The following is a 24352-nucleotide window of genomic DNA, read 5'->3' as shown; positions in this document are numbered from 1 at the left end:
CAGCCAGCATTATCATCTGTCTCTCTTGATCTGAATTTAATGAACTGTATATATGAAACAGGTTTCTGGGGAAATGTAACAGGACAGCTGAAAGTGAGCAACAGAGAAACACTAATTCTTCTTAGCTGAGTCTATCATCCGGACGTGCTCTCCTGCCGTGAGTTAGGGATCGTACCACTGCAGACACGTTCCTTTTGTGGAGAGGGCTGAACACGCCAGGGGCTCACAGTCAGACTGCCCTCAGCTGTTTTATTGTGGGAAGCTGTGAACGGCAGAGCTTCTTCCTGTCTTTTCACATCATGTAGCTCTTTTCTGTGTTGACCTCTTTTGTAGTACGCAGTTAGGCCGTCCATAACCTAGCCGAGTTGCTGTCTTTTCTGTGTGAACCGTGTGTGGTTCAGCTGGCTCTCTGCTGCTTTTGGGTCCTCTTCAGTTGCAGGATTAGCTTCATTTCCAGTACAGATAATAGATGTCTTCTGTCTGCGTGCTCCCACAAGACAGAAGGAATTGGTTGTTAGTGGTATAAATTGTGTGAACTTTATAATGTTGCTCTGTGAATTGAATATGCCTGTGTCACAACTCCGCTGCTGCAGTCCAGGCAGAGGTGGCTGCAGAGGTGCAAAGTTCTGCAGCTCCTGCCAGTGGTGGCAGCCTTCTGGGCCTAGTGGGCACAGTCAGAATTCAGGGATCATCAAGTGTGTGAGCTGGGTGTTCTGTGATCTGTTTTGGAGTAAAGGAGCTAAAAATCTGTGGGACGCTGCAAATTGATTGTGAAAAGTCAGAATAGCCTTGGGCGTTCGAGCTGACAAGTCATGGGCTTAGGCTGACAGACTGTAGCTGCTCTTCCAAACTAGATACATATGTCCATGAAATAACACACATTAAAGCACGATAGCTTTGCTTTAAATTGTGTGTGATTTTTACTGATCTCTAGTTTGTATTGTTAAATGGACTGTTAGAAGCTGGAAGGCTGTGTGAAATCAGTATGCAAAGATGGGCTGTATGAACTGTTTTTGCTGGAACAGTGCCACTGTTTTTTTGTTTTTTTTTAAGAGGCCACCTTGGTTACAAAAGCTTCTTATAGGCTCATCTGTAATGACCGTATTTTCTGGTAAAGCAAATCAAAATGCTACAGATACTTTATAACACTATTTTGCTGTGCTCTTCTGTCTGGCATTCATTGCTACACATTCTGTGTTAACTCCTATTGCTGAACTGTCAGAGCATCTTCCCATAGTGCATCTTCCATTGTGACAGACCTTCTTCAGTCTTCAAGGCAAGAAGTGTGTGAAGTGGCATTTGCTATGCAGAATTTTGTAAACATGTGTGTTCAAACTGTATGCTTGAAGAAGCAAAACTGAAGAAATGCATTCAGGAAGTCCTGACAAGTGTTTTTACACATTTAATCCATTGCTGTAAGCAAATGCTGGTAATACCATAGTGGCTTGTGAGCTTGGGTCTTGATCCCAAGTTTAACTCTGGAGACTTTGAAAGTAATTTGTGGACTTTACTCCAAAACATTTCATAAAGTAATACAGGTACACCCTTCCAGTGTGGAAGGATGCCCTGTCTGGGTAAATACTTCCATGAAATAGTCTCATTTTAAGAAAGATAGAATAGAGAAATGCTGTCCCCTTGCTCTTTGGCCTCTCTTCACAGTTACTGTAAAGAGAAGGGAAGAAGAAAGAGGGAACATGAAGCATTCACTTTTTTTTCTGATTTGTTCAGGGCAAAGCATTTCTAGAAGTCAGAGTGAGTGCTGAGTTTCAACAACGCAAAATAATCATAAAAGTCCTTTTCATTCCTTTTATTAATGGTACTTTCTGTTATTTAGAAAGTATTTGGTGCAATACTATAAATACCATATAGATACAGTACGGCTTTGTATATTGTAGAAGGACAAAAGGCTGGTATTCTTGATGTGTGTTGAATCCTTGGCTATTGTCAGAGCCATCACAGAGTCTATCAAAGGCAGGTTTTATCTGCTGGAAGGTGATTTGTTTGGCGTTATTACAAAGAAATATGAGCACAACAGTTTCAAACATAAAGCCACAAGATAGCTGTAGTAGATTGGCTAATATTTTTCAGCATTACTATATGCCTTTTAGGTACAAGGCTACAGGAGTGCTTGTTGTAAGACTGGTTTTGAGACACCCAGCTTGCATTTCTGTTGTTGAAATACATCTGTACTGAATTTTAGACATTGTTGTGTAAAATTGCTTTTCAGATTTTTATTTAAAAGTTTAACATTTTGTGTATTCTAAATATGGCGTGCTCCTTCATTTTTCTTTTATGCAGCACAGGCTCAAAATTACAACATGATAACTGCCCAGGGTTCATTCTGCAGTCTTTTCTGTGCTGCTTCCTTCTGCAGTCCTTACAACATGCTTCTGTTCAAGGTTTGCAGAACTATCATTTTGACCTATGCGTAAAGACATTAGGGTTCTTGCTAATTTACCTTCATCATCGTTTTGTTTCATACACAGTTCTTTGTACTCTCTTGGATATTACAGATTATTAATATGCAGTGTTTTTAAAAATATCAATTAGCTATTAGCTAATTAGCTCCCTGCTAATGGAGGGAGAGAACGGCATATGAACTTCCAGCCAATACTTTCAAGGTAGATGCAGATAGTGATTCAGTTACAACACTTAGTGAGAACAGACCCACTGTTCATGTATTTTGCATTAGTAACTCCTGGGCTGGAGGGAAAAAGGCAAGAATATCTGTTAATCTCCAGTCTAGTGGTTGAAACATTGACTTCAGAGAGATTAAATAGAAACTGAATCACAATGACTGTTGCAATATTTTATGCAAAGATCATCCTATATACTAAGTAGATGCCTTTATGCATGGATGCTCTCTGCATGGCTTCTTTTCTCAGTAAATATTTGCTTTGCAAAGTACTTGGAACGCAGCATTCCTTCAGTAGCAGGGAGAGACGATGTTTCTATTTACATCGCTTAAGCCCAGTCTAAAGCCTGTTTCTTGAGCCCACCTTTGGGGAATGAGGAATGAAATCCTTAACTACTTCAACTTCCATAGACAAGCATGCAGGGTGGTGCAGCTACCTCTCCATTTGGCTGTGTTGTGTTCAATGTCCATCATGGTATGTTGGATGGCGCCTTGGTCTCCTGGGCAGGTCACAGCATCACTGCTCAGAACAAGGTTTGTTGGCCCTAGAGTGAGTTGAGACTCAGGGCTTGCAGCCACTGTGAGATGGAAATGCTTCCAGGATTCCCTAAAAGAGGACAGGCACGTTTCTAGGAGTATATAGCGTCAGCTACAGAAGCTGACCTTTAGGGTTAGGCAATAGTGGAAGTTAGGCAATAGTGGAAGTTACACTTACGCAGTGGATACAGTGCTCTGTAATATTGGATATTACGGTAGTCTTCCTCACTGTGTTTGCTGCTTGAACCCATTTCTTGAGCATGCTTAGACCATCTCTTTCTTTCTTACCTTGTTATTCCAACTTAACCATGCATACTAAGCTAAGTCATTTACACATCCAAAGACGTGCATACCATGAGTTCCTCACCTATTCTTTGCAGCACATCCTTCAGGCCTAAATTATTATCTTGCCCCCTCCCCCATCCTGGGATGCAATTCTGGATGGTCTTACAGATAAGGCTGACTAATTAGTGAGTAACATAGTATCAGACATACAAAGTTTCTAGTCTTCCTCCTATCTAACTAAGCACAGTAAAATATTGCAAATTTGGTTCTATTATTCTATCAGGGAGAGAACTTCTGACTCGGTATCACCAGCACATCAGCTGTAGTTCGCCCTGCCTGTTAGTCTTCTGTGGTTCTTGTGTTGCACCATAGGCAATGGCACTTGTGCAAAATTTGATGCACATAACAGAAAATACAGGAATTTGTTGGTCTCTTGAGTGAAAGAATTTGATCAGCCTTCTTAGGGCAATTTACAGTCTTGGTTCACTGATTAGTCCTGGATTCTTTCATGCAGTTTGAGGTCTAAAATGGTATTTTATTCTCTTTTGCTGACAGTTTCTCACAGACTTCTTTTCTTGTGTGCTGCTGGGTTGTAATAACATGTTCATAGCTCCATTTAAACCACTTCGAATCTCATATTGAATTTTTGCTTGCTATTGTCAGCCTATTGCAGTTGTGCATGATTTTCGAATCTGCTTCCAGGTGAACTCAGATCATTAATCAAAGTCTTTAAACTTTTGGTTCACAGTTTGGGTCTTGGCATTGCAAAACCCCACCTATCTGACAGTTTAGTGTGTTCTTGTAACCAAGCAACATGTTTCTACCAAGAGTCTGAATTTTTCAGGTCTAGCATTATAGCTTCCCAATAGAGGTCTACCACTGACTTAGTAGACTTGTTTTATTGACCTTTCAGTGAAATTTTTAATAAAGCCTTATGCTTGTTTAGGTAGTAACAAAGTTAGTGTTAAATGTGTTCATGTCTTCACTGTTAGCAGTTTAAGTGTAAGTTGAATATATCATAAGTAATTTAGAATTTGTTAATTCTTTTTAGCATATACTGTTTTATAAGCGTAATAGGATGTCTGAAGAACTGTGTTATTTTTTCTTTCCCAGGTGTGAGGCAGCTAGCCCCCATATTCATCCAGTTGGATGGTGTAAAGAGCATAAAAGAACTCTCATCACCCCGCCAGGTTTGTATCATACTACACATCTGAAGGATTTAAGGAAGTTATAGCCACCTAGGAGAATTATGTCTTACAATAAGGCTATTGCTACCTCTCCTGAATTTTTCTTTCTGTAATTAAGAATTGGTATTGCTAGTTTAGTTTTTACAGGACATAATTTACTCAGAACAGAGGTACAATATAATTTTGTTATTAGGTATGCACATGTATGTTGCTTTAATAGAGAAATCTATCCAAGAAAGATACTCATTGAAATCTGAACAACTTTGTATTTTTGGCTGAATGTATTCACTTATTGTGATGCTTACATTGTGAGAATTCTAGGTGTGTGAGATTATTGTGTATGAAAAACAACTTAATGTGAACTAAATATGTATGATAATGCATGGATGAGAAGACTGCCTTGTCTGATCAAGGAGTCAAACTTTTAAGGGCTCCTTGGAAGAGAGGAAAACAATAAGAGAGTTCTGAGGAATGAAAGTATACTAATTACTACTAAATACAAGAAAACTCCTGCTTTTCAGGGCTGTTGCATGTAGCTGATTTAACTAAATGCTCTCCCTGCCATGGGAAAATGAAGATGGTTATGTGGGAAGTAGTACAGACCACAGCATTATAAAAATATCTGCTATCCAATTTATATCTCTTTAGCCTTTGGTGCCTCTACAGCTTTCAGACATAAAGGACTTTAAAAAGCAATATAACCAGCTGATAGCCTAGTATATAAGCAGATGATAGCCTAGTACCTGGAACCTGGGAATGTGATACAGCACCCGTATCACCTGACAGTTGTTAGGCTAGCTGTCATAGCACTGCTGTAGCAATTGTGTGTCTGTCAAATCAGAACATTTTTATGCTGAAGTTTACACCACTTTGTCCCCAAACAGCTTGATAAGATTTAATTAAGGTTTAAGATGTAGGCCAACACTCATACCAAAAATTTTGTACGCTTTCTGTTTTTTTTTCTAGATTAATTTTTAACTAGATCTGTTTCCTGACTGAATCACTCTATGATCACTCAAATAAAACTTCTATCACAGTGAGCTGGAAGGATTGGTTGGGAAATAAAACCGTTTCTCTTAGAAATGGTGACTTACGCTGGCTTAGATACTTCTGAAATTATAAATAGCTGTTTTATTTATTCTCTTGTTATTTTTCTTATCTAATTGGAGTAGGTTAGTCAGAAAAAATAGTGTTTTGTTGAAATAAAAAAAGCATTGACTTGATGAAAGATGGGCAAGCTGAAGTTCATATTCAAAGTCTTCAGTATTTTCATGCTGCTGATATCAACAAAGAATTTCAGAGAACAATCCATCTTTCAACTCTGTAAGAAGCCTTTTTATTCCGCAAAATGGAAGTTGCTCAACTGTACAGTTGGACCAAGTAGTTCAACAGCTTACTGATGAAGTTGAAGACTTAGGGGAAGAAAGCTGTGCATTCTGGATCTGTAGCAGAAACTGACATCCATGGTCTGACAACATGGAAAATTTTAATTGGTTAAAATAAGCTTTGAGAGAAATTCTAATGCCCAGCAATCTTAGAAAGTCATAAGCAGTCTGTCTGTCAGAAGGTTAATTACAGCCTATTATTCAGCAAAATCCCTTTTAAAATAAATGAGAATTGGTTTTGTTCTGTTCCAGATGATAAATCAGAATGTTTAAACTTCACATTAAACTTCTAGTGCAGATTAAAAGTGAAGGACAGGCACTGCCTGTTCTGTGAAAGGAAAGCTGTCTGTGTGTTACTTGTATAAAGTGTTTGTAAACATGACATTTTCTGAGAAGGGCAACATTTTCTTTGATGCCTGTAAATTGTTATTATAGTAAATGTCCCAGCTATTTTTTAGAAATTTGGTTAAAACAAAATTGCTAAAAGCATAGCAAGTAGTCAGATGTGCTCTAACGTGTGTACAAAGCCATCACTGACTAGATTGTGTTTGCCACTAAATTATTATTTTAAAATACAGGATTAGGGTTATAATACTTGAATAAGTTTCTTGAATAAGGTGGCCAGATTTTATCAGTCCACGTTACTTATATTCTCAAATCCAAAGCAATTGTGATTGTTCTTTCTGCTAGCTACTCAGTACTGTATAGGAGAAGATGGTGGTTTTTTAAATGTATGTGGTGTATGCATCAGGGACAGTTTGGAATAGCCTTTCTTATTTTATGAATCTGAAACATAAGTCAAAACAGTATTTTAAAAGTAAGTGTTAGGCATTCTGTCCATTATGCATTAATTTTTTCAAGGCAAAGTTTTATTTTGCTAATGTTTCTTTTGTGCCAGACTATCCACATGCAAAGCATTTTTCTTGGGAGAAGTATTTGGAGGAAACCAGTTCATTACCTGCACCTGCAAGGGCTTTTAAAGTGGTGAGAAAATACTTAAATTTTTCTCATGCTTTTAAGTGCATATGGTTAATTAAAGAAGAGAATACATATATGATGTTTTTATGTTAATTAGTTGCATTATAGGAGGTTTATTTCTATGCAAGCTCACTGAAATCAGATAATTATTATTAATAATTACTATTAGTTTATTATTTTAATTGTTATAAATGGAATTAAATGCTACAAAATACTACTAATTCAACTGTAATTTGCAATGGGAAATTACTGTCTAGCTATTAGAAATAATGAGTTAGCTACTGAGTCATCATATTGTATCTTGAACATACATATTTATATCCCTACATTTTAAGTGGTGTAATACAGTGAGAACATAAAAATGACTGTAGGAGGTCAGGCTGGTTGACCATCTAGTCCATTCTCTGCCACAGTAACCACAGGGCAGTTTATTATGTTTATTAGACTTCTTCTTCTGTGAGCTTCTGGATGGGGCATATGGTCAGCATCCAGATACAGCTCCCAAGCTTAACTATGATTTTTGTGTAGTCTGTTCTTTTACTTCAGGTTAGTATTTGTTAGTTTCTTTCAGTGACACCTATCTTCCCTGTCAGTAGTGAGCTCTTGGGATTTTCAGTGAGGATGCAGAAGGCATCACTGATAGGAGCCAGCATCAGGTAGTTGGTAGCCCCTAGCCCCTTGCTTCAGAGCACTCAGAAGTTGGTTTCCCTGAGCTTTTTTTCAGATTAGACACAAATTCTGAATAACACTTTGCTAAGGACTGAAGTAGCGACAGCAGGAAAAGTGGTGCTTACAGTAGTTCCAGGGGTCATTAGCTCACCAAAATTTATTTTTTTTGTGCAGTTTGTCCCTGCACATCCTTTCTTCTTATTAATGTGTCTCAATACTACATTCTCAGCAAGAATTAAGGAAGTATTTGATTGTATCTGAGAGGAATAGTCCTTGGCAAAACAATGGAGGGCTGTGACCTTGAGTACATCAAGCTAAAAGCAAATCTGTTAATTTTCTTTCCAAGCACACATATTTTAACTTCTCCCTTTGCCATTCAGGGAATTGCCACCCCACAGGGCTCAGGGGTGGGAATGCCTCACTAGCTGGCCCGAAGATTCCTCCATGCAGCAGGATCCAGCTGGCTGTGCCTGCACTGGGAAACTAAGCAGGGACATGACACAGGCATGCAGGGATTGGTAGCATTTAACTGGGAGAGTGCTAGCTGGTATGGCTCAAAACTGATCCACAAACTGTACTAACAGACAGTGACTGGGTATGGTTTAGGGGATTAGCATGGTTCCAGGACCAGCCGCAGAAAATAGTTCAGATGAGGCTATCCATCTGGCTTTGAGGATGGAGAGGAAGGAGATCTTGACAGTATGGGCATCAGCTGTACTCTGCCTTTTGGTTTCAGAGCCAGAGGAAATCCCTTCTCTGCTTTCTGTACTAATATAAATACAAATTATGATAAAAGTAAGAAAACATATTTAATGGGAATAGAATGGTAATTGCCTTGGAATTTGGATGAAGTCTTTCTGAGACAGTCACCATATTTTGTACTGTATTATGGGAGAAAACAGTTCCTGTGCTTCAGCTATGAAAAAAGCATTGATTTGCTGGAATGTCATGATAGAAAGTCTTAGGGGGACAGAGATATTATTTTCCTGGGAATCTAAAATAAAAACCTTAATATGTCTTGTACATATATTCCTTTAAAACAGAAATAAATTTTGCTTTAGATTTCATAGCTGTATATAAGAAAGATAAAATGTGATACTCCTAGCATAGCCAACTATTTTGACAAAATAGTATTATGAAATGGGTATTTGGCCCTGTTTGTTCTGAGTGAATGTTTACTGTCATACTATGGATTACTTATGTTTCCACTAGGAGACTGAAAAAGGGCATGTGATCCATGACAAGAAAAAACACACTAAAAAGAAAAATATGTTTCCTGTAGACAATTACATAGAAGTTTCATTCTATGAAGAAGTTTCATTCTATAACATTCTGCTGTTATGTAACGTTTCATGCAATACTACACTGAAACTGATGGCAAAAGACCAAAATCTCTGGAATAATTTTTCTGGAGAGTTTAAGGAAAACAAACAAACTGGTTTAAAATAAAGAGCTCTAGTTGCTTGCATGGAAGGTTTGAATGGAGAATCTGGTATCCTGAAGTAGTTATTTGCTTTTGTAGTTTAATAAAATTGGTTTGAATTATCATTTTATATTTGGATTTGTTGGAGAAGGGCACATTTGAGAAAGTGAATGCAGGAAGTTTTCTATGGATTTTACATACTATACAATTGTATGAGGGTGTTGAGTTTTTTCTTCTGTTTCACAAAATTCTTATTTTTTTTTTTTCTAGAAACCTTCTCATGGCTTTCAGAAAAATATGAAACTTGAAGTGGTTGACAAGAGAAATCCAGTATTTATCAGAGTAGCAACTATTGTAGATACTGATGACTATAGAATAAAAGTAAGTTTCTCTGTCTTACTATACCATCCTGCTTGAGTTTCTGATGAGTACTTAGAAAAAAACAAAATCCTATAGTTGTAAAATTAAGCAAAAGAGTGATTTAGTTGTGTCCTTCTAAGCTTTTGCTCGTTGTTTTCACTGATTAATATGCATATAACTCCTTTGGAAGAGATTGTTCTGTTATCCTCTAAGTTGCATTTGCTGACATAGGTAATAAGAGAGAAGAAATGAATATGTTGGGAAATTGTTTTGGGAATAGTTAATGTAAAATAGTTGTCTATTTTATTGAGAGAAATGATGATTTAATAATCAAATGTTGAAGGGCTGCTATGATATTTGTATTAGGACTGGTAAAATATTTGGCCTGGTTTAACTGAACCTGTCTGTGTAAAATTCCAGAGAGAGGAGAGAGATAATACAAGTGAGATATAAAAAATGAACCCTGATCTCTTGTGCCTTGTCAGTAACTTCCACAATTCTGAAGTTTATAGTAATTATGGACTTTAGATTGGATTCATTTCAGATAATGTATTTTTAACAAACTACAATTTTCCAGAAGTTGTATGCTTGAATTATTTTTTGTTTTATTGTACAAAAGCAGTTTACTCAGTGAAGCCCTTGACTGTTAGGACTGACATATGCCAGATATCCAGTTAGATGGAGATGAAAGGTATTTGTGTTTGCAGTTGCTACAGGTTTATTAGGCATACCTGTATTTCAAGCGGGAAATGCAGCTGACATTCCATTTTGAACCTAAATTAGTCAGTGGTAGGGAGTAATCAGAAGTCACTTTCTACCTAAGCATTAAGTTGGTCATTAAAAAAAAATGGGGGGGAACCCTCTCAAGTCTAGTTTATTAATACGATAGGATTTGTAGCTTCTTGAGTGTTTTTTTTAATTGTTTCTAGAGTGTATGTTGAATGAGTTCTGTTTGAGAATGAGTGTGTGTACATGAATATGCACATGCATGACAGATTTCTTAGGAGTACAGAGGTTAAGAGCTGAATACATTTAGCTTTTGTCTGAAAAAGATATATACCACGTACTGGTGATTTTCTGGGATGTCACACACTTTGTTTTCTCTTCAGCTTCAACTCCTTATCTTGTATGGTCTGATTTTAATAAGATTGTTACTTGTGTGCTGTTTATTTATTTATTTATTTTTAAAATGGATAAATGCCATTGACAGAAAAAAAAAGGCAGAATTTCATGCTTAATTTAAGTATTAATGTGAGAACTGAACTTGTCTTGCTTTACTCTAAGGATTTGAGCCTGCTGATGTAAGACCTGGTAAATAACTAAATGACACCTCTCTCTTTACTTCACTGAAAGTGTATCTGAGTCCAGAATTTAATATCTATGTATCTTCTCTGTAACACCCATAATTTTCTTAAATTAACTTGTCTAACAGAGTTAGCATTTCTAGAGATTACTCAGGGAAACTGATTGTATAGAGAATCTTTCTCATCTAAAATGCATTGTTCTCTTTTTTAATTTTAGGTCCATTTTGATGGCTGGGATAGTATTTATGATTATTGGACTGATGTAGATAGCCCTGATATCCATCCTGCAGGCTGGTGTACAAAAACGGGACACCCTCTTCAACCCCCACTTAGTAAGAGAAATCATATTATAATGTAGAGACGTTAAAAGGCCTATGTACCATGCTAATGTTTTTTCTGCCAGTGCTGTCCAAGGAAGAGTAAAAACTAGGATATGCAAAGTAATGTAAATGTGACATTTAGTGCAAAATCAACATAATTTGAAATGTCACTAATTAATCACTTTTTCATAGATAGTTTTACTGGTCCTTACTATAATCGAAATACAATGTTTGTCTGTGTGTATAAGAACTAGAGTCAAAACCTGAAGCATTAATAAAGATCTGTTGTGTGAAATCCAGACCCTCTTGAAGCCAGTGATGAGAATGCTGTGGTACTTCAGTAGGGCCAGGGGATTACTCTTAAAATCTTCTGTCTACGTCCTCTTGAAACTTAGTGTGCTTTTAGCACAGAGGAGTCCAGACTGCACTGAGAAGGTGCTCCTTTCAAGTGCTGTGTCAAATCCTCAAAACCAGCTACCTTTCTTTTCATCTTCAGCAGAGCAAAGAGACGAAATGCTGCCCATGCTGAAGATGAATCAAACAGAAGCATAGTACCAATAATAATACTGTCTTCATCAGCTTGCCCTCTCCGTGGATTTCGCTTTGCTTGTTGAAGAAGTGGGAGGTCTGTCATTAATGAGACTGGAGGTTACAGGGAGAAGACACTTTGGTGGTAAAGATAATCCAGCCTGTGCCACTGTGTTTCTAGATAGAGTTAGTGAAAACACACTAGACAAATTTTTGAACAGATGATTTTTAACCAAGTGCTCTTTTCTGGGCTTACATTATAGGTACTTGACTTGTGACTCTGAGGTATGGTTTGCGTAAGTGCTGAGTGTTCACAGCTGTAACTGAGATTGGAAAGAGCTGTGCTTGAAAAATAAGAAATGCTGAACAACGCTAAGTACTTTGAAAAGTTGAATGCAAAATAACAGGGATAAGGCACACACAAAAAGTGTGAATGTATTACCTGAAAATCTCTGTACCTCAGTTCAGCATTTCTAAAATGTCAAGAAGAAATGTTTCCTATCAAGAGTGCGATCAGAGTATATTCATTAGTTTTCTGAGCACTCCAGTGGTGCAGTGATGACTGCCTGTTAGGAAGTTAATCATTCTGCCTTCAAAGCAGAGTCTGAATAGAGCGCCGTAAGTGCCAAAACACAAAGTGAATAATGAGGGGAAAATAGGATGCTGCGTCTCTGCTTCTTAAATTGGGATGTGCATCCTGTATACTCAATGAAGGAAGAGTCCAGAGGGAAAAAGTAGTATGTGGCCACATAAATAAAAGTTCTATCATACAGCAAAAAAAAAATAATAAGTTTGTGACATTTCTATTACCTGTGATTGAAGAAAAATTGTTTTAACCTAGGTGGGAGTGTAAAACACATAACTTCATTTTGTTGGAGGTGTTAAAAGAAACAAAACTGCAGATGTCCTTCACATAGAATATGTCGTTTCCTTTAGGTGGTCACAAAGGAGGAGCCACTGTTCATCTCTTCTAGTATGCAATTGTAGGAAATGATATTTTGATATTAGGTTAGTAAGAGAAAGGAAGATGGACAATATGACAGAAGGGGAAGTAACCATTCTTTAAATAGAAAAAGAGTAGTTCACTGCAGGAATACTATTAAAATTGGGTGATTACTGAATAATACATTCTTCCAAACTAGACCTGGATGATTACTGAATACTATATTCTTTCAACAGTATGGCTTTGTGTTATTACTGTATGATAATAGTATAGAATGTAGAATAGCATAAGAATATTAATATTGTTTCCAAGGAAATTTTGTTTCTAGCACATGCCTTCTAATTACATTATTTTTATGCTTCAATGACTCTTTACCAAAAAAATCAGCTTTTTTTTTTTCTTTACAAAATTGAAGAGAAACTGAGTTTATTATTTAAGGGTTCACACAAGTGTAGATATTCAACAGAACAGAGGAAAGTACTTTATATTTAGATGTTTTGATTTTGTTCCAGTAAGCTTTTCTGTATTTTGGGACATGTTTTTTCTATGTTGTGCATAGAATGAGTGCATAGCATTATCATTGGATACAAGCAAATGGGAAAATTAATATAATACTGATTCCTTAAGAAAAAGAAAAAAAAAGAAAAAAAAAGAAAAAAAAGCTTTTTTTCCAGCTTTAAACTACATTTTATCTTGCCTGATTTTAAGCACTTCTGAATTATATGAAGAACTTTTTTGTCTTGCTATGAAAATTGTATGAAGGAGTACTGGACTGTATGAAGGAATATTTTGGTGGTCAAGTTACTGGGTCAGTTTTCCTGAAGATCTGGAGACAGTTTGTCTTGACAAGCCAAGTCCTAAAGAAGTTCCTTGTAGAAGCTCAGATTCTTTGTATCTGGATGTGCAAATAGGAATGGAGAAGTTACTGTAATATTTTTTGAACACCCAGCAGATGCATTTTCCAATTCTACGATAAGTGATGAGTTTTCAAATAAGGATACTGCTTTTTTCTTTCTTTTTTCTTTTTTTTTTTTTGTCCAATTTCACTTATTTCTACAGGATCCCAACTGATCCAGTTGTCAGTCTGTCTGCCAGTAAACAAGCAACACATAAATGTGATACCACATTATGTCTCATTATTGACAAGACTGCATATCTTCAAGCTACATGTGGTAGCTTGGTTATCTGAACCTACCCGTTCTTCCAGAATTTTCCTGTTTATCTACTTTGTTTCTGGTTGGAAGTGTCTTACCTTACTTAGTCATTCCTTGTAAGGAGGCTACTTCATACCTGGGTTGAGAGAAGGTCAACATGGACAAAAAGATTGTCAGTTTTGCTATACTGAGATACAGCAACCAGATAAATGTGCAGAAAATATTTAAGAAAGCAATAGATAAAGTAGAATAGTGATATCCTGTATTGTTCTGTAGTCACTCACAATGTAAATCCTTTCATTTTATTTGCCTCCTTAACTGTTACTGGTCACTGAGTCGATGTTTTCATGGAACTGTATGTCACAACCCATAGGATCTTGAATTACCATACACTTGTTGACCCCTTCAGAGATCTGTAATGGGACTGTGAGGCAGGACTGTCCTTCACAACAGCCATTATAGCAGGTTAACTCTTCCTCTGAGTCCACTAACTTGGTATGTTATAGGCATCAATTTTGAATAAATGTAGAAAATATAACATTCTATTACACCCATTTAAAGCCTATAGAAGTCTTGGGTCTTGGGTGTAGCTACAGTGTTGTAACATTAGCATAGGTGGCATTTGTTAAAAATACTTCTGGACATGTTTTGAATGTTCATAAGTCTATGGGACCAGACAGAATTCATCCAAGGGTACCGAAGGAGCTGGCAAAGTGCTTAACAAGCCATTTTCAATAATTTACCAGCAGTTCTGGCTAACTGGAGGTTCCAATTGTCTGGAGGTTAGTGAATATACAGTATACAAGAAGGACAGGAAGGAGGATCCAGGCAATTACAGGCCTGTCAGTTTGACCCTGGAGATACGGAAAGTTATGAAGCAGATCATCCTGAGTGCCATCACATGGCACGTATGGAACAATCAAGTGATCAGAAGCAGCCAGCATGGGTTTATGAAGGGCAGGTCCTGCCTTACTAACCTGGTCTGCTATGACAAGATGACCTGCTTAGTAGATGAGGGAAGGGTTTAGTAGATGCTGTTTACCTGTACTTTAGTAAAGCATTTGACACCATCTCACAGTATTCTCCTGCAGAAACTGGCTGCTAAAGGTTTGGACGGGTGTACAGGTCACTGGGTGAAGAACTGGCAGAATAGCCAAGCTCAAAGAGTCATAGTGAATGGAGTTCAAGCCACTTGGACGCTGGACACCAGTGATGTTCCCCAGGGCTCAGTATTGGGGCCAATTTTATTTAACATTTTTATCAGTGCTTTGGATGAGGGGATTGAGTCCACTCTCAGTAAGTCTGTAGACAACACCAAGTTAGGTGGGATTGTGGATCTGCTTGAGAGTAGGTGCTCTGCAGAGGGGTCTGGATAGGCTGGATCAATGGGCTGAATCCAGTTACATGACATTCAACAAGCCTAAGTGACAGGTCCTGACTGTGGGTCATAACAACTCCATGCAGTGGTATAGGCCTGGGGAAAGTAGCTGGGAAGTTGCCCAGAAGAAAAGGACCTGGGGACTCTGGTTGACAGACAGTTGAACACAAGCCAATAGTGTGCCTGGGTGGCTGAGAAGGCCAATCCCATCCTGGCCTGCATCAGAAATAGCCTGGCCCTCAATACTAGGGAAGTGATGGTCCCTCTGTACTCAGTAGTGGTGAGACCACATCCCAACCTGACCTAGAGGGAGGTGTCCCTGTCCATGGCAGGGAGGTTGGAATTAAATGGTCTTTAAGGTCCCTTCCAACTCAGACCATTCTGTGATTCCATGAATACTGTGTTCAGTTTTGGGCCCCTTGCTACAAGAAGGATGTTGAGTTGCTCACGTGTATGCAGAGACTAATGAAGCTGGCGAAGGGACTAGAAAACAAGACTTAAGAGGAATGGCTGAGGAAATTGGGGTTGTTTAGCATGGAGAAGAGTTTGAGGGGAGACCTCATTGCTTTCTATAGCTACCTGAAAGAAGTTTACAGTGAGGAGGGTGTTAGTCTCTTTTTCTCTAGTGACAAGTGATAGTATTTTTAGTATTATTTTCAGCCTTTGTTTTCACCTCTTGCTTACTGGAAAATTCAAGCTGAAAATGGAGGTCAGTACTCATTATGAACAGTTCCCTGTCTTCAAGAACAACGGAGTATCTGTGCTCTTGCAAAACAACCAGGTAGTTAATAGGAGATAAATTTGAAGTCTTACAGTTCCTTTAAGAATTACATTCTTTATACAGATATAGCTCTCCTGTAGAAACTTACTTGGAGTAATTTTATTTCTCCAGTGGAATAGATTGTTTGAATCTCCATCATGCTTTTGCAAAATGCATTTTTAACTACATTAAGTTTTGTTTACTTATTTCTTCTTCATGTTTAATATGATACTCTAGTATCCCTGCATATTTAATGTAACTTCTAAAAACTAGACAACTTTTGTAATTTCGTATGTAATTTCCCCTGACATACAGGTCCCTTGGAGTTAGTGGAAGCGTTAGAGCATGGAGGGTGTCCCACAGCAGGATGTAAAGGAGTTGGGCACATTAAAAGAGCAAGACATATCGGCCATCATAGGTATGTGCTGTGAAACTGATTTTATTCAATTTAGTAATGTGTGCACACATTTTTTTCTAATTGCTGATCACAAGAAAACAGATCCAAGCTGGAAAAAAATACTAAATTTTGTAAACCTGAATATGCAATGATTTCAGTTGCCATGGTGAGCCTGCTGAAATAAACATTAGCAATCTGTAACTTCATTTCACCAGGGTGTGCCAAGATAAGATTTGTTAAACATTGTTTTTGTCACAATTGATAGATTCAGCTTTTTTTTTTTTGCTTTTTTTTTTTTTATGGCTCGGATGTTTTTGTTCTGCTCGGTTGGCAGGGGTGAGGGTTTGCTTGTTGGATTGGAAAAATACTGAAAAGAAAAATTCCAACTGATGTTCCCAAATTACAGGCTGAACAACTTGCTTTTTATACCTGTTTTTTCTGAAGATACTTTTGTTGAACACCTTCTGAAATTTAATACAGAAATGTGAACATCCCAGGCTCTCCTGGAGGAGAATTGACACAAAGAGCACAGTTGCATGGGAGAATGGATCAGGGCATGGACAGACAAGGACAGAATAAATGGGAATATTTACTAAGTCAAAATGCTACTATTTTAAAAACATTTACAATATGAGATGAATCCTGGATGTTTCAGTACATGGAATACAATTAATACAACATGTTGGAAATTAAATATCTTAAATAGCATCCTATAACCTTTTAGCAAATCAGTTTCCAAAAATTTTCTTGGATTTTTTTTCCATTATACAGTCATAGGATCCTCTAATGTCATGTCATTTTGTGCTTTCTGCTGTCATATGGCTAGAGGATTGTTCTTTGCTAATGTATCTGTTTATGGTTTTCAAGAATATTATCAAATTACCATGATTCAGAAGAGAGCACTGCAATCTTTTTTGCATTTTTGGTGGCAGAATTATGTCCTGCTGGCCAGAATTAGGTTACAAGGTTTTGATAGCATATCACCACTGGTTCAAGTCATTACTCATCCCTAACAAAGATAACTGCCAGCAAAATCCACTGCATGTATGCAAGTTTAATTTGCAAAAGGCATCTTTTCTTGTAAGAAGCTCTTTCCTATGTACAGCAGAGGCATTGTGTTTGTGTATTAGGAGGCAGAACAATCTTTATCTACAGGAAGGGATGTGGCTAGGATAGCTCTGGTAAAAAACTGGCTGCAGTATGAACTGTGTTGTTGATCTTTCAGTCATGATACAGACCATGTCTGTCTTGCAGATTATTCTCACCTTTTTCCTTGTCTTTTTCTGTCCGTGTTCTTTTTTTTATTATTATTATTTCATTTTTTCTGCCTTCCCTTTTGTGAAGCTTTGTTGACCTTAATCAGTAGGCTTAAATAATCTAGTCGGTGCTTAAGAGGTACCTGTTCTTTTTTTAGAGTTGCTGAAAAAGGTTCCTGGTTGCTTAACTGAAACTTGTTTTATTTCATATTCCAGTAGACTGAGTCTTGTATGATTTATTAATACATTTGATGTGTAAAGCAATAACTTCAAATTCAGGGTATTATCTTCCTTAACATGTGCTATCTCAATTACTTAAAATCATGTGAACATAACCAGTCAGCCCAAGGCTGAAACTTAAAAGAAAAAGAAAAGAAAAGAAACTGTAGGTGAATGTGTCAGAAAAGTTTTTAATTTGTGAGCTTCTCTCTAAATAAACTTTGGCATTAAAACTTCTAATGTTTCACAGGGAAAGGATGAGTAAGAGGTATGTCTAGTTAGTTCATGTATTCTTTGCTTTTATAACTAGATTTTTCCATGCTATTTAAAGTTATTATACTTACTCATACTGAATACTGAGAAAAGTAATAAACTCATGGCAATGTATTGTGTTTTATTTTTACTATAGTCTTAGCAATCCTGTTATTTACATGTTAACTGATAGTTCTAAGGGATAAAAATATAATGTAAGGTATTTTTTTGATCATAAGACAGAGAAATTTGCTGCTAAATAGAAAATAAATTAGCACTATAAATACCTTTTCTGTAACTTTATTAGTTTTTTTTTTTCCTTGAACATTTCTGATGAAAAACATTAATTTGTTGTTTATCTGGAGTCTAGATTTGAGGGTCCAGGTCACCCCCCAAAATCTACAATGGTACCATTACTTTTTTCCTGAATTAACAAAGACATTTTGAAATTGGTGTAATTATCCACATCAGGTTGCAGTCCCTTGGCTCTTTTATCTTGGCAGCCTTGAAATGTATTTAACCATGCTTATCTCTTTTTTTTTTTCGTTATGAGGTGCAACATCTATCTACAGCATAAATGTCTGTGTGCAGAAAAGATGATAATTTAAAATGCTAAATAGTTCTGAAAGCATTTTGAGAGCTTGTTTCTTAGGAACCAGATGAAAGGCTTGGTAATTAATTATGTAGTGGGGCTAAAGCATTTACTTTTTGGAAAAGTCAATGTTAATAAGTACTTGCTATCTATCACCATTTGATCTAGGATTTTGTGCTGGGTCCTTGAAACTGAGACTGGTGTGTAAGTTGGTAGCATCATGCAGATTACCTGCATATTTATGATAGATTGTGAATTGTATGCTTTCTGATGTTTAATGCATGCAATAATTTTCAAGTCCAAGCTGCAATGAAGAACACTCAGTTGTAAACAGGACATTAGTGTTTTGGGTCAATTCTCCATGACTAAAGATCAAATCTTCTTTAGCCAGCAGTTCTTAATTGTCATGGTTTTCAAGCAGTTAGAATGGGGAAAAATATAGATTTGTAATTCATAACTAATGGCATAAACATTGTTAAAGAACACAAGCTAAAATTTGCATGGTACCACTTTCATACTAGTGACTCTGTACTTCTTGTATGAACTAGAAGCCTGCTCCAACCATCAAATAAATATGGCAAGAGATAAACAATATACTGAAATGTTTAGGGACCAAAATGTAAGCTTGGAGAGCATTTTATCAGAACCTTCACATCCATTATGTGGAAGTGAACTGAATGTGCTGTGATAGAGGCTATGTTCTCAGAAAACCGTGGTGCAGAAGCACTGGAAGCCTCAGCTCAGCAGGATGTTCCATCTATTTGTTTAGCATCTGCTGAAATAAGTCTCATCTGATACTGATGCCAGTCTCTGGTTTCATTGTCTTTCATGTTAAGGTTATTATCCCAAGCCAAATAGATTATAAACTATTGTAGACTCAGATTTATACTGTTAAAGGAACTTTTTCTAAAAAAGAATGCATCAATGATAAACATATGTTGTAAATTGTGATAGAGAACACGTATCATTTTCTGCAGAATAGTTAAAAATGTTTTCATAAAGTCAACTGAAGTAAAGACATCATTTAGTTAAAATCCAGAAAATAAAAGAAAAAAAAAACACACACAAAAAATAATTCTCACAAAATAAAGACGTTGCTTAATTAAAAGAGACAATATTCAGGGATAATTTTACAGCTATTTCATAAAAATGCTAGCTATACTTAACTCAGAAGTTCTACAGGTGAAAAGTAAGAACACAGTTTGCTCTGTTGCTTTCTGTGCTTTTTGGGCAGTCAACAGGTCAAACAGTAAATGGTACTTCTCAGGATTGTTCTGCTTTGCAAAGCATGCATTGTACAAATCTGTCCTGGAGTACCAAGTAGAGTACTGAGTTTGCATTGAGGCTACAGAATACATCCCCCAGGTATTTGTCATCACATTATTACTGAAGATGTCTTACTGATCGCATATCGCCACCAGCAGATGCAGTCATCTGAGTGTAGCCTGTAGAAAAAGTCTAACCCATCAGTTAGTCCAATCTACTTGTTTGACCCATCAAGGAAGATAGTTCAGTCAAATCCAGGTGAATTTTCCTGGAGCTGCCGTACAACCTCATCCCTTGACAGTGCTTGGCAATAACCGGCACCTAGAAGTTGCATCATGGACTGCAACTGGTGACATTTGCAACCAGTACAGATAAACCAGGACAGCTGTCTCTGGTTTCACCTAGGTTTGCCAAATCTTCCAAGTAGTCATAAAGGCTAGCAATATATATAATTAAAAAAATAATTCAGTATTAACTTTCCTTTGCCAGAGTAACACCTTACTCTTCTTCTTTAGGATAAGGGAGAATGGTGGCCTAAGTTCCCTTGCAATATTATATGTAGCTGAGACTGTGTTCTGTGTTTCAGAAACTTTACATACTGCTGTCTTGAAGACTGGAGCATCTCCAGATACCTGGAGAAAATTACGTTTCAAGCACCCCATTAGTGGCCCTGTTTTATCCTACTACCCTTGAACTTTTGAAAAGCAAGATATATGTTAAGCTATACATAGAGATATATCCTGCGAGTGATTGAAGAGCAGTTGCAGAATAACCACAAATAGGATATCCTACTTCTACACATTTGATCCACTGGACAGTTCTGGAAAGGGACAAATAGTGTGTTAGGGCAAAGCAAAAGATGGAGCGGAAATCCATGTTTAAGTTGAGAGAAGACTTAAAAATCCTAATTTATTTTTATAATAACGTAATGATCAAGACTTTTGAGCTCTTGAGATGAGTTGTCTCTAAAACTTAGTCATGTATAAATCAAATACTTCTATTATGCATGAGTAACAAGACTAATTTTTTAGTCTTTGTAGCATACAAGTTATGTTGAACTGAAAGCTGGAGGCATTGAGATTCAGGAGGATATACTGATTGATCTAAAGCCACCTAATTCATTACACAGGTTCATTCATGCTGTGTTTTGCTGAAACAAAACTGACAGTGGAAATCATGAGGGTTCTTTTTGTTGCCTCAAGTAACAGAAACATCAAAGGAATGTCATGGAGTTTTTTTTAACATGTTACAGCAACTGGAAGGATTAATTGCAAAGAAAAACTCATCTGAATTTAGTGCTCTAAAACTTCATATATATAATATTATACATTTTGTTGACTGAAATTGTCATTCAGCACCTGCTTTTGTGGAAACTACTAAAAAGAAAAAGCACAACAAAACAAGCAAATTCCAATGAAGAACTAAATTTTGAGTCTTCTGCTTACTTTTTATTTTAAAACATATTAATGATGTTGGCAAACAGAAGATCTGCTGGAGATGAAGTTGTAGTGTCAGATTTCATTGTGATGTAAGGCTTGTTTAATAATACATACCTGAAGTTAAATACCAATTTGTTTGTGTTTAGTGTTTCCTTGGAACACCCTCTAACTGCTTAAAAATGCTAAGCCTTAAAACATCCCTGTGAGCACAGGAAGTCAAAAGAAGATTACATGCTTTACCTTGCTGCGGTAGCAGAACTGAGATGGACCATTATATTGCTGAGTTTCACATAACTATATTTTATCACAGTGGTATGAGTTGTCACAGCCAGTACTTAAATCCCATTGGCATTGGCTCCTTAAACTGTTTTCTAAACAGGAGCCTGTATATTTCAGCTTGTACTTCATTTGAAAGGGAAAAAGGATGTCGTTGTGATATATGCAGCAATATAAAGGATTAAGAATATAAAACAAATTCCCCACTTCCCTAGTCTTCCTCTTTTCTTCCCCATGCTTCAGTTCCTGGCTTTTAGTTCTTTTAAGACATCTGGCAGATGCTAGTCCTGAAACAGATTTAAAAAAAAATAGAAGGTACAAAAATAAAAGTAAGTAGAAGTATATAAGCAAATCTAAAGTGAAATGCTAAATTCTGTTTAAGAGAAATTAGAAATAGAAGTCAAATGCTCTAAGTTAATTTTTTTCTTTATATATGCTGCTCAAAGGCTTGAAAACAAATTCATAAACAAAAAATACCCTCTTTCAAGGGGAGTGTTTTAGAGTCCAGCCACCCATTTGGCTACAGCTCATTCTGCTGTATAAACTTCTGGTGTGAAAGTTTTCATGCCAAAACACTTCAGTGCCTTTATCTCAGAGGAAGTGCTGGGCCTATCACCCAGTTCCTTTGAAGAAGGCACTTGGGTGTGTTTCATTATATCACCTGGGGATGGATGGGTGTCCCTTATAAACACGGTGCAAGCTGTTGGTAGACCGCCATCTGCTTAGAATGGCATTACGTGGGGATCTGATCTTGATTAGAAAAGCAGAAATCACATTCTGCTGACATGTTTTTCCTCCATAATTCAAGTTCAGAACAGCTATACAAGGATTTTTAAAATGTTGATATTGCCTTGTTCAAATGAACCATCTGAAAAAAAAAATCAGACTTTCTGTTTCACTCTTGTTTTGATAACCCCAGAAAGGACTGACTGACTTGGCCTGTGTAACCTTAAGAAATTTTCTCCTTTTCTGCTAGTGCTGAGAGAAATGTAAATTGCCACCAACTTTTTGTTTATGTTGGTAAGTCCAAAATTAGATTGCTAATATTGGACAAACCTCATGATAAGAGTTGATTCATGCTCACTGTGAATCCAAGGCTTCATGGGTAAAGGAGAAGGAGGATGTACAGCATATTTTGAATAAAAGGCCTGTTGTTTTATGCTGTGCTTTGTAGAATGAACATGATAATTAAAGCTGTTGTTTTTCTGTTTATTTTTTGTAATTTGGAGGTGGCAAGGCATATTGCTGGCAAGGTAGACTTGTTTATATCAGTTCTGTTTGGAAACCAGTGAAACAAATAAAACATTGCAGTTGTTTATGGAAAGACAGGTAATTGTATTCTTGAAAGAAAACAAGTAAAATCCTTAGACTTTTTTTTATTTTTTTTTTAACATTTTAACATTATAGAATTCCTTGTAATAATACAGATGAGTAGGAAAGCATCATTTTCGATTATAGTTAGTGTAGTAGCTCATTAACCCCAAATAAAGCATGTTTATCTTAAATAGGGGTTTGCAAACTCAGTATTTTGTTGTTCACTGTCATGGCATATATATCTTTCAGAATTTGCTATATCATCTTTGGAAGAACACAATGCAATGTTCAGCTGGTTAGTCAGTCAACATACTCACAAGTATAATATCCCAAATACATAATATACATTTACATATACATCAAAGACAAAATCTGAGTTCAGTCCAGTGTGTTCTGTGTTGCTGTTGTTCCCTTTCCTACACCTTGTGCAAATACACACATGTGTTTTCTGATGTTGGGAGGTATGACTTTCACACTTGTTAGAGTAATATTTACAAGTCATTATCAAAGCACTGTGTCAGATTATCTCACTAACAGGAGTGCAGTGAAATGGGGAGCTCTGAATGACAGGAAGGTGTGTGAGAAGTACACTTCTAGTGGAGTAAAAGTCTCCGTTGCAAAGATGGGGCATTTGCTGCAGTGAGGAAGTGTGCCATACCTCACACTGTGCCCTTGCAATGCAGTCTCTTTGTAGACACTGCATAATAAAAATATCCTCCTTTGCAGGAAAAAATAACCACAGGAATAAAATCGTGTTATTGGGAGTGAGATGGAGGTAGTCAAAGGCATCCTGTATATTATATATAAAATACCATTAGAGGAATGAGAGAGCAGACTAAACATTCATCAATCAGTTTGCAAGAATGTACGCTGTAATATAAATTAATCTAATTTGTGTTACATAAGTTGCTGTGGAAGTGAAATATGAAAAGCATTCAGGTTGAAGTTTTCAATCAGTGTATTTATTAACATTTTAAAGCCTGACTACTTGTTGCATTTTTTCTAATCTTTTCTATGCGAATTGATTCCATGTACTTCTAGAAAATTGGTCTCTGAGGTCATTTCATTTGAACTGAGTGAAGTCTGTAAAGTGACTGGAAATAAGGGGACGTTTCTTCTACTTCTAGTGCAGTCAGCTGCCCATACTCCGAGATGAACTTGAACAAAGAAAGCCTCTTACCTGATCGGCTGAGTGGGGAGATGCCTGCAGCCAATCCTGCCCCAAGAAACAGAAGAGTGGAAGCAAGGGAAAGATCCCCCTCTCCTGTAATCAAGTAATTATGATCAGAACCATGCCTCTGACTAACTGCAATGCTTTATTTCAATGTTCTGCAGCATAATCTGTAGTTGTGTAATGGCAGAATAGTTTCAGGAAGGCTTGTCTATTTTTCTGCATTTTCATTTACAGGGAAGGAATGGTTTCATCAGTGCTTATTGAAAAGGTCACTGAACTGTCAAAGAATGATACTGATTTTACTGTGTGTGATTTAACAAG

The 24352-nt window shown here is 36.8% G+C and overlaps 1 protein-coding gene across 11 annotated transcripts in view; it reads left to right on the top strand.

The window, feature by feature from the left end:
• L3MBTL3 (L3MBTL histone methyl-lysine binding protein 3) overlaps nt 1-24352 on the top strand; it is an 87497-nt gene that overhangs the window by 46955 nt on the left and 16190 nt on the right. For all 11 annotated transcript variants that reach the window (XM_048048097.2, XM_048048096.2, XM_048048095.2 and 8 more), the window contains 6 exons: nt 4571-4647; nt 6928-7013; nt 9370-9480; nt 10981-11095; nt 16162-16264; nt 23985-24131. In XM_048048097.2, the coding sequence (XP_047904054.2) occupies nt 4571-4647; nt 6928-7013; nt 9370-9480; nt 10981-11095; nt 16162-16264; nt 23985-24131 (639 nt within the window). The remainder of the gene's footprint in view (nt 1-4570; nt 4648-6927; nt 7014-9369; nt 9481-10980; nt 11096-16161; nt 16265-23984; nt 24132-24352) is intronic.

This window comes from Anser cygnoides, chromosome 3, assembly GCF_040182565.1.
Source record: "Anser cygnoides isolate HZ-2024a breed goose chromosome 3, Taihu_goose_T2T_genome, whole genome shotgun sequence".
NCBI lineage: Eukaryota > Metazoa > Chordata > Aves > Anseriformes > Anatidae > Anser > Anser cygnoides.
Note: the sequence above shows the minus strand (reverse complement) of the source record. Positions and strands in the feature narration are given on the sequence as shown.